Source organism: Capsicum annuum, chromosome 12, assembly GCF_002878395.1.
Source record: "Capsicum annuum cultivar UCD-10X-F1 chromosome 12, UCD10Xv1.1, whole genome shotgun sequence".
In the NCBI taxonomy this organism is placed as follows: Eukaryota; Viridiplantae; Streptophyta; class Magnoliopsida; order Solanales; family Solanaceae; genus Capsicum; species Capsicum annuum.
This window is the reverse complement of record NC_061122.1, coordinates 19,502,022-19,511,958: the sequence shown is the minus strand read 5'-3', so window position 1 is coordinate 19,511,958 and position 9,937 is coordinate 19,502,022. Positions and strand designations below refer to the sequence as shown.

General features: G+C 35.2%; 1 protein-coding gene across 1 annotated transcript; it reads left to right on the top strand.

The window, feature by feature from the left end:
• The first annotated feature begins 1,070 nt into the window (after positions 1-1,070).
• LOC107850888 (mucin-17) lies at positions 1,071-8,621 on the top strand. Its single transcript, XM_016695687.2, has 5 exons — positions 1,071-1,468; positions 4,394-4,511; positions 4,702-5,141; positions 5,385-5,682; positions 7,187-8,621. The coding sequence occupies exons 1-5, from the start codon at positions 1,434-1,436 to the stop codon at positions 8,393-8,395; spliced, it is 2,100 nt and encodes a 699-aa protein (XP_016551173.2). The 5' UTR covers positions 1,071-1,433; the 3' UTR covers positions 8,396-8,621.
• The last annotated feature ends 1,316 nt before the right edge of the window (positions 8,622-9,937 follow it).

Genomic DNA, 9,937 nt, shown 5'->3' with positions numbered 1-9,937 from the left:
TACGTAATTACAGATTTTGATAAAAACAATTCCTCCTGTCTACGTAAATATTTTATTATTGATTATCCATCTCATCTAGAAGGTTTTTTTAACAAAGAAAAACTACTTTCTTCGTTTAAAACAGAATAACCTACTTTTAATTTGACAAAAAATTTAAGAAAATAAAAATAAAATTTGAATCTTGTGACTTTAAATTAAAATTGTGTCAAATATATCAAAATATCCTTAATTTTATAGTGCTAAACATATCACGTAGAAAGTTAAAATTAAAATATTACCAAAAAATAAAAGCGATCATTTTTTTTTAAACAAACTAAAAAATAAAATTAGTCATTCATTTTGAAAAAACGGAGAGAGTAAAAGACATCTCGTATCGCTAGGTTCCACCTATTCTTTGCTGTAACTCGAATCTTAACGTGCTCAATCACTTAAATAAGTTTAACTTGTCCAACATAGATAAAATACTTTTTTTACTCACTTTTACTTATCCGCTATTTAAAAACATAAAATTTTATTTTTATTTTTCACTTTTAACATAATTATAAAAGATAAACTTTCTTTTTACATTTTACACGTAAATATTAATTTTTTATTTTCTCAAATCATTTTTTAAAATCTAATATTAAATAGCAATTAATATAGATATTATCATAGAATACTCATATTAATCATATTTTTAAAGGGTTAGAAAAGTTTAAAATATTCAAGTAAAAAGTAAACCAAGTAACTATCAACTATTTTCTTTGTCCATAAAGATATGTTTATTTTTAATTAGCAATTTTACTATATCATCTTTTGAATAGAATAATTTTTTTTCTTGGAAAAATATAATGACTGATGTATTATATTTAATATTAATAATAAAATTTGTAAAAATCGGTAAAATTACTCATTAATTTTATGAGTTGGATAAATATTATTGGTCATTTTAAAGAAGAAAAATAGATAAGTAAAGATGAATAAAGAAAATAATATGGGTTTTTATTTTCAACAAGATGTTCAATTAAAATGAAACGGAGGAAGTAACTATCAAATAAAAACAAAACTTTCTTGATTTCCAAAACTGCCCTTGCACTGAAACACATACCAACCAACAAACAAAAACTGTGAACTCAGAAAACGAGTCCACATATATGAATAATTCAACTCAATCCATTCCCCTTGTGGTCTTCCTAACTGAAGTCAGCTTCAATTTCAACGTCAATCATTTTGATTCCTTCTTTCTTTCTTTTTGGCTGTTAAAGAATTAGTCACAATATCTTAAATTAATAACCCCTTCATTTTTTATTTTTTTCAATTCTTCTAGACAAAATCTTGATTGGTCTTTTAACTTTTTTTTTTTTTTTTTGTAGTAAATTAGCAGTTTATATATATAGTATATATATACTTTATTTGTTGCAGGAGCTGAGCTTTTTGAGGTAGTGTCTCCAAGAATGACTAGTTCTGGTAAAGAAGATCAAGATCAGAGGTACTTTATCTTTCTCTATGTAAATATGTACTTATGTTTCTCAATTTACGTGGCACTTTTTGGATTTCGAGATTTAAACGAGTACTTCTTTGCTCATTACTTTTTTTTATATAGTTTTTATATATTTAAATTGTTAATAATTGTGATTTAAAATACTTTTCACGTAGTTTTCAGATATTTTAGTTTAAAGATTTTGTATCCAAATTCACAGTCAAAGTTAAACTGTTTGACTCGAGAAATTTTAACTGTACCAAGTAAAATGGGATAGAGGGAGTATATTTGTGTATAAGTCCGGATTTCAATCTGAGTTTTAGCTTTTGATTGTTTACTAGTACAAGTGTTTTTTGTACTACTAAAACCCATTATTTAGCTCCGTTTGGCTATAAATTTTGAAGTTGTAACTTCAAATTTGAAAAATTGAGTTTTTGAAGTTTTAATTTTTGGAATTTGAAGTTGTACCTGGATATGCATTTTATTTGGAAAAAAAAAGTGGAAGTCCAAGAATAAAAAGTTGGTCTAAGCCAGTTTTGGGAACTTGAAACTATTTAAAGATCAGATTTTTATATTTACCTAACTCCTAAAGTTGCTATCATGTGACTAGGAGGTCACGAGTTCAAGCCGTGTAAACAGGCCCTTGCATAAATGTGAGGTGAGGTTGTGTACAATAGACACTTATGGTCCGACCCTTCCCCCGACCCATGCATAGCGGGAGCTTTAGTGCACTGGGCTGTCGTTTTATATTTTGATATTTGAAGATAAATTTTCAAAATATAGGGTCAAATGCTAGCTAATTGTTTCTTTACTTTGGTGATAAAAACAAAAATAAGTGGAATGATTAAGGGAATTGAGATATTTCTGAGTGGCGAAAGTCGGATTTTCACCAAGGATTGCATCATCTACTATTTATACATATAAAAGAATTGATCTTGTATATGTAATGCGATTTCCTGGTGAAGAGGAGATTTTGTGGTGACTGTTAATTTCCTTTTGTGTTTCTTTTCTTTGCTTTTTTGGGGTCAGTTCTAGGCAGTAAAATTAGAATCCAAAATTGGAATCCATTGCTTTTGACTCACCACATTTTGGTATAACCGATGTGTTTAGAATGTTCATCGTAGGGAGGAAGATTGTCACTCTAGGTACAAGAAGGGAATTTTTTGTATCAAGTGGTTTTGCTTGCTGGTTAATTAGCTGATTGTAACAAACTAAATAACCTCTTTGATTTACAAATTGATGGATAGCAGGGAAAAGAAGAAATTCTTTTTTAAGTAAACTGTGGTTCTTTATAGGTGATTTCTTCCTATAGGTCCAAACTTGCCAGATAAAGTTACCTGATATATGAGCTGAACAGAATAGTACATACCCTTTGGATTTAGTCGAGCTACACGTATGCTAGCCTATACACCACAGTTTTAAGAAAATAGATGATGGTTCTTTTGTTGAGTTTGTTTGGATCTCAGAAATGAGGCCTTGTTCTTCTCGTAAATAATATCTTAAGCTGCACCAGCCCTCACAAAGACAGTAAAGAATAACTTACTAAGATAAAGATGTGTCAGAGAAACCTGCAGATTAAGTGGCCTTAGTCTTTATTACCTTCTTAACTTTTGCAACTGCTGAGTCTGAGAAAAAATTGCATTTTTGTTATGATATGTCTTGGATGTTTGTGAATGCTTGAAGTGCGATACCAGCTTAGAGTCTGTTCCTTCTGTATCCATTATGAGTGATTTAGCTTTAAATGCACAGTAGGACAGATGGGGCCGGGCAGGGGTAATGATTTTATAAAATGTCTGTGCAATTATAGTTTTAATAGCAGCGGCATCTGCAGTTGTCATGCACACAAGTAAGTAGAATATCTCCCTTCTGCAGCTAGAAAGATCTGCCAGAATAAGTCATGGATCAATTTCAGGGTGTTAAAAGGGCTTTAGAATTTCTGCTGTGTGAAAAAGTAAAGATACCGGGACAGAAGAAATAAGAAACTTGCAGAGTAACTGCATACTTAAACAAACTGTAAATTGTTAACTCTATAATCTATGTTCGGATCCTCCAAAAATGTTACCACATCCATGTTGTATCCTCCAAAACACATTACTTTGGAAGGATCCGACACACACCGGTCAACATTTTTGAAGAGTTATAGCAACATATCTGCTATGGAAATAAGAAGAGATGAGGAATGAGATATCAATTTTCAAGGCATAACAATCTGGACCGGTTCTTGTTGCATCATTTGACATGTTCTATTCCAATTGATTTGGAAATTTAGTCCTTGGGCTTTTAACTGTACTTTTAGACTGTAAGTCAGGATATATACTATTGTTCTAGTTTAAAGAGTTGGCTAAGAATACACAGCTCAATTAATCACTTCACATAAGATTCAAACAAGAGTACAAAACTCTCATGAGATAAACTTCCAAAATGGCCCCATTCTATCAGTAGGGGCGGAGCCAGGTGGCAGAAGGGGGTTCGGTTGTCGGGAAAGTACACTGTATATGTAAGGTCAAATTTGATATTTCGTGTATTTATTGCATATTGAATCCCCTTGAAACAACTTGAGAATCTATTTCCAACTTCCTTTGGTGAAAATCCTGCCCCCACGGCTCCACCACTGTCTACCGGGATTCCCAATTTGTAGAGATTGGGGAATTGGATAGCAATTTTCATGGTACAACAATCAGGACCAAATCTCGTACATACCCTCGTTGTTAAATTGAACCGTAGGATCGTCTGTTATATCCTCTTTCTTTTTTGATGCTTTCAAGTGAAACTGAAAGGACTTTGAAAAGTGGTGATGTTCTATCCTCTTGTATATTATGTTCCAGTAGGTTTGTCAAATTCACATATGGTGGGATGGTATTATGCCCTTCTAACCTCAGTGGAGTCGGATGTTCCTTTCATCATCTTTTTAATACTTTTTCATTCCTTGACCAGCAAAATCAATGGCATTGAAGATTCTAAAACGACAATTGAATTTCTCCGGGGGAGATTATTGGCTGAAAGATCTGCTTCAAGAACAGCAAAGCAGAGAGCTGATGAACTGGCACAGAGGGTTAGTCCCTTTGTTTAATTCTCTATAAGTACACACTTATGTAGCACCACAATTTGAGTCATTGCTTCCGAATCAGTCCGCACCTAGCTAGTCTTATTTTCCATTATCTAATTGTCTCATTTCCAATTCCGCTAGTTTCTGCCTTCTACAAGGAAAAATAATTTAAACAAATTGTTTCCATATGTTACAGGTCTCAGAGCTCGAAGAGCAGCTAAAGGTTGTATCTCTGCAAAGAAAGAAAGCTGAGAAGGCCACAGCAGCTGTTCTGTCCATATTAGAGGACCATGCAGTAGATGATGTTTCGGAGGAATTTAGTTCGGGCTCTGATGAAGAAACAATCTTATCTGATTCAAAAGATGCTCAAAATAAAAAAGAGGGAGGGGAAATTTCCTCAAGTGCCAAAGAAAAAGAAGATGACGTGGATACATTCTCAAGTTCGGGGATTGCTTCTTCTCCATCAACTGCCAGAAGTTTGTCGTGGAAAAGTGGCAAAAGTTCTTCACATTCTTTAGAAAGGAGAAAATACACTGATTCTAATAGGAGGAGGTCTAGTAACTTTTCATCAACTGACATTTCTTCTTCAAAACGTGGTGGTAAATCATGCCGACGGATAAGGCGCAGGGATACCAGGTTGCTTCATTTAGAATTTTACTTCATATGAGTTTAAACAGTTCTGTTAGTACTTCTCATGGACTCTTTGGTAAAACAGCCTTAAAGTGATACATTCAACATTTAGTTTTACTTAAATTGATGTAAATACATATATATACGCCTCCATATGACTAACACATATACGATAAACATTATATTGCTTTTTAGATAAGTTACCTTAACCGTTTCTCATTTTGGACCTTATTCTGTTTGTGTGGCCAGATCAGCTAGTGATAAGTTACAAAATAGTTCTGCTGAATGTGCCTCTGAGGCTCTTCCAAGTTCTGCTAACAATGAGCAACAATCTTTGACGGCCGAAGCTGGCAACAGTGATGCGAATGATCAAGTGCACGTTTCTGCATCAGGTGTGTCAGAAAATGGAAGGCAAGCAGATAAGAGTGATGAAAACAGGCAAAGAGCTTTGCATCAGCAAGCACAAGTTACAAGGCAATATGAAGCTGAGGAAAAAGCCCAGAGAGAATGGGAAGAGAAGTACAGAGAGAGTAACAGCTGTACACCGGTATATATATTGATTTCATCTCTTACACATTTCACATAATTCATCTTTTGATGTTTGCTAAGTAACTTGGTGAGATAGTTCTCCTTTTGCTATTAATAATGTTGGTGTCTTAATATACACAAACACACACTCACAAGGCTCTAGACAATCTGGATTGGTTGTTCAAGTTATGGCTAGTTATAGATGTGATTATATTCTATACTCGGTTGGATCTTAGTTTTACTTGATATCCAGATATGTACTCACCCAAGTTTATGGGACTTTTAAGCAATTTCTAGGATTATAAATTGCATTGGGCTATTGACATATTTCTATTTGTCATTTATCCATGTTGAATTTAGTAATGGGCAAATAGATTTCGCAATTTTAAACATATGACATGTTGGTGTGGTTCATTTGATTGCATCTATGCTGCTTAAATTCTCATATATCTATGCCACCTGCTGAGCAAAGACCAGGAGCCTGATTTGATTTATTATTTTTTTCCAATATGTTTCTGATTTACCATCTTGGTTATTGATCTTAGTACAATAACAACAAAAACATACCCAGTGTATTCCCACAAAGTGGGGTCTGGGGAGGGTAAAGTGTGTGCAATACATATCACTACCTCAGATGAAGTAGAGAGGTTGTTTCCGATATACCCCCGGCTCAGAATGTATCATGGCTCATGTTGATCAACTTTAGTTCAGTGTTCACTTAATCTCAGAAACTTATGAAACTAGTTAGGCTTGTAGAAAAAAAAATTAAAAAGAAATAACTTAGGCTCATCATGAAATCCTTTTCCTGTGCTCTTTGATGTTATACTAGATCCGTCAAGCGTGTTTGTGATGCCCAGATGTGAAGGCTAACTTGGAAGATTTTACTGCTTCCAAAATTTTATTCTACTTTTTTCAGCCTTGGGTCGAAACCAGTGTCTTGTTAGAAGAATTAAAACAAATGGGCAAGCAACATTCAATAGAAGCAGTAATGCGAATGATGGTGTTGGTCTTTCATGATTTATAGAGGATGGCTGTTGTAATAACAATTTCAAAACGCTTAAAGGTCTTATTATACGTAGGCATAGGCATCTAAAGGTACACCTTTTATCATAGCGGTGTTGAAGGTAATGTTTGATCCTAAGCAGACACTAGGTTCTGAATTTGATGCATCTTTGATTGTGCTATGGAAGAAGTTACAGCCTCCATCTGCATCTAAATACAGTAATGCTGGTTATTCCTTTCGGTTAATTCATATCTACTTTTGATGTTTTCTTTTATTCTTTATGCCTAGTGATTCTCCCATGATCTTCTTATCGAGATGCTCTCAACTCATATTGCTGTTTGCTGCTATTTATGTTCTTGAAAATTGCTGTTATTTGTTTCTTGATATGTTAGTTTTTGCTTTAGTTTAGTATTGACCTTTTCTAGATCATTTACCTGTGAAGATAATGCATATGGATGTTAAGGTGTGTCACAACTAATCTCTCGACTCTCATCCTTTTTGTCTTTTGTGAACCACTCAGGATTCATGTGACCCTGAAAATTACTGGGACGTGACTGAAGAAAGAGATGACTTGAAGGCATCTCAGAAACCATACTCAGCTCAACGAAGTGGTATGCAAAATCATGCAAACAAGTATGGATCAGCAGATGTTCCCTCTACTGGGGAGAATGGAACTATAAACTGTTTTCCATCCACCCCGCATGTCAATGTGGGCTGCTTGAAAGATACACAAGGCAACAGAACTGTTGAATCAGATTCCCCAACATTAAAGGGTTCACGTCTGATGTCAAATGGAAACTATTTGGAAAATCATGGCCAGACATCTGCTTATGGCCACCAGCACTCTGTTCCTCTGACTCATTCCCCCATGCATCCTCAAGTACATACTACCTCGTCTTCTGGTGGTAGCAGTTTGCAAGCCGGACAAGCTCTTCAAACAGGTTATGAACTTGCCTTGGTGACACGTAACAGTTCGAATGGTTTAGGTTCTGTCCTTGGGGAACTTAAACAAGCTAAACTTTCACTGAGTAAACAAATCAACAGCTCACCACCAACAATAACTGGATCCTCAATCAAAGCCATGGAATACTCTATTCTTGCCACTAAAATTGGAGACAGATCAGGTACTCCTGCCGGGTACTCTACACCTTTCAGCCAGCCAACAGATTTTCAACTTAAAGCAACTACAACCGCCAGCTACCCGGTATTACCCTCGAGATTCAGTTCAACGAGCTATTATCCTGCACCTTCCACCTATGAAATCTCTGCAAGTCCTTATGTGGAGTCTCGATCAAATTATGTTACTCGAAGTAATAGGTTTACTTCTCCTACCCCAAGAGCTTTCGCAGAGGTCTCTTCTTCAACTCCTCCATACAGGCTTGTATCTGAAACCAACTTAGAGGCAGCCCCACCATCTTCAATGAGGTTTAATCCCCACTCAAGTTCACGTCTTCCCTTTTCTAGTAAATTTACGTACCCTTCATATCCCATGATCCCAGATGTGGTGCCAAAACTACCCTCGGGTGAACTATTCTCAAGAAATTTTCCTACGAATGAGACAAGTCCTCCCTCATTTTCCTTCTCAACCTTTCGCCCTGAGGTGGTGCCAAGACTACCCTCAAGTGAAGTATTTTCGAGAAACTTTCCTATGAATGAGACAAGTATGCCACCCTCATTTTCCGCCTCAGGTTATGTTCCTCATATCAGACCAAACATGTATAGTAGTTGATATTGTACACAGTACAGTTCTTGGTCAAGAAAGTCCTCATATACCTCAAATGTTTCGAGAAGAGTTTACATAGGTTATATTGTTCTGTAGTTTGTGTATCATTTAGTCTAATCGGGTTACAGAGAAACCAGCAATGTACCTTTGGATTTTGAAGCTGTTGCTGTGTACTAGGTGTGTTGTAAAATGTCAGAAATATCAAATTTATTGGCTGGTGCTATAGTTTTCATTCTTTTGCTCAAGGACTCCCCCACCCCTCCACCCCCCGTCCTTGCTTTTTTTGGCATAAAACACAAATAGAAACTCGAATTGTTGACCTCATTTGGCAAGTGAATGCTCAAACTTTGAGTACGTACTTTTAGATAGCTCAACTTGTCTTCGTTTTATCAGTTGAACACTCCATTCAACTCCAACTTACAAATAATTATTCAGACACCTCCAAAATTTGTGTCACGTCAGCACCGGCTGTCCGCGAGACAAAGTTGGGACAAGTTAAGAGTGTTTAATTGCCAGTAGTGATAAGTTAACATGTCATATGTGTATTCTTAAAGTTGGAATGCTTAGTTGTTAAGTGAGGCCAAGTTTGCATGTTTGTTTATGTATTATGTCCTTTTTTAAAATACTTTATCAAGGGAGAGGGTGGTTGGGCATACGTTGGACGCAAGGATATTTTGCTAAGTGTTTAACTGTTATACGCATTCGACAGTGCAAGAAGAATTATAGGATCACAAGTTTCCTCTCGAGGACACTTTGCTTTAATGAAAACAAAGAACTCCCGTACTAATTTGAATTTACAACGCGTAAGATCCATTAAAGAGAAAATACTCCAATCCCCAGTATCATTTATGGGAAACTTCTTATTAACGATTGAGGGATCCTACCTCCCACTGCAAACCTTGGGGTTAATAGAATTGCTTCTGAGAATTCAGAGACCAAATATCAAACAGAAGTACTCCCTCTTAGTTTTTTTTCTTAAAGAAACTATCTGGATATCTTGTTGGAGTCTTTTTTGAATTGGTCAATTTTGACAAGTCATCTTGGTTTATTTGCTTGTCAAGTTCAACTACACGTTTAGTAAGAAGAAATCTTCTTCAATTTCAATTCTCCTACTTTATAATAAAACAAACTAAACTACGTTACCCAAATACAATACAAAAGCTTCCATAATTTTAAGAATTTCTGCTCCCCTTGAGATCAATAAAGAGAAGAAAAAAATGTCCGCTAATGAGTTGTGTGATATCATAGAAACCAAAAAATGCCAACAGAGGCAAGTTGATGCGTCTGCTAACTTAAGCTAACTAAGTAATTGGAAAAGACAAGAAAAAATGGAAGAAATTAGCTACTAAGATCCAAAAAGATAATATGATGATAATGATAATGTTTACAGAGGAATTGCCACTATTTCATAGACTCCATTACTCTGACACATAGTACCATATTCTTCCACCTGTCTCTATCCCTAACAGAATTGATAGAGACTAAAAGTGCTAGAATAAATTATAACTAAGGGACTAGAATAGAATTACTTGAACTTAAGGACACCTA

What these genes read in the sequence shown, in the direction of transcription:
- LOC107850888 (XM_016695687.2), top strand. Translation starts at nt 1,434, where the DNA reads ATGACTAGTTCTGGTAAAGAAGATCAAGATCAGAG. An exon ending in ATAAGGCGCAGGGATACCAG is followed by an intron (nt 5,142 to 5,384) that starts GTTGCTTCATTT and finishes TTGTGTGGCCAG; the next exon opens with ATCAGCTAGTGATAAGTTAC. An exon ending in AGAGTAACAGCTGTACACCG is followed by an intron (nt 5,683 to 7,186) that starts GTATATATATTG and finishes TGAACCACTCAG; the next exon opens with GATTCATGTGACCCTGAAAA.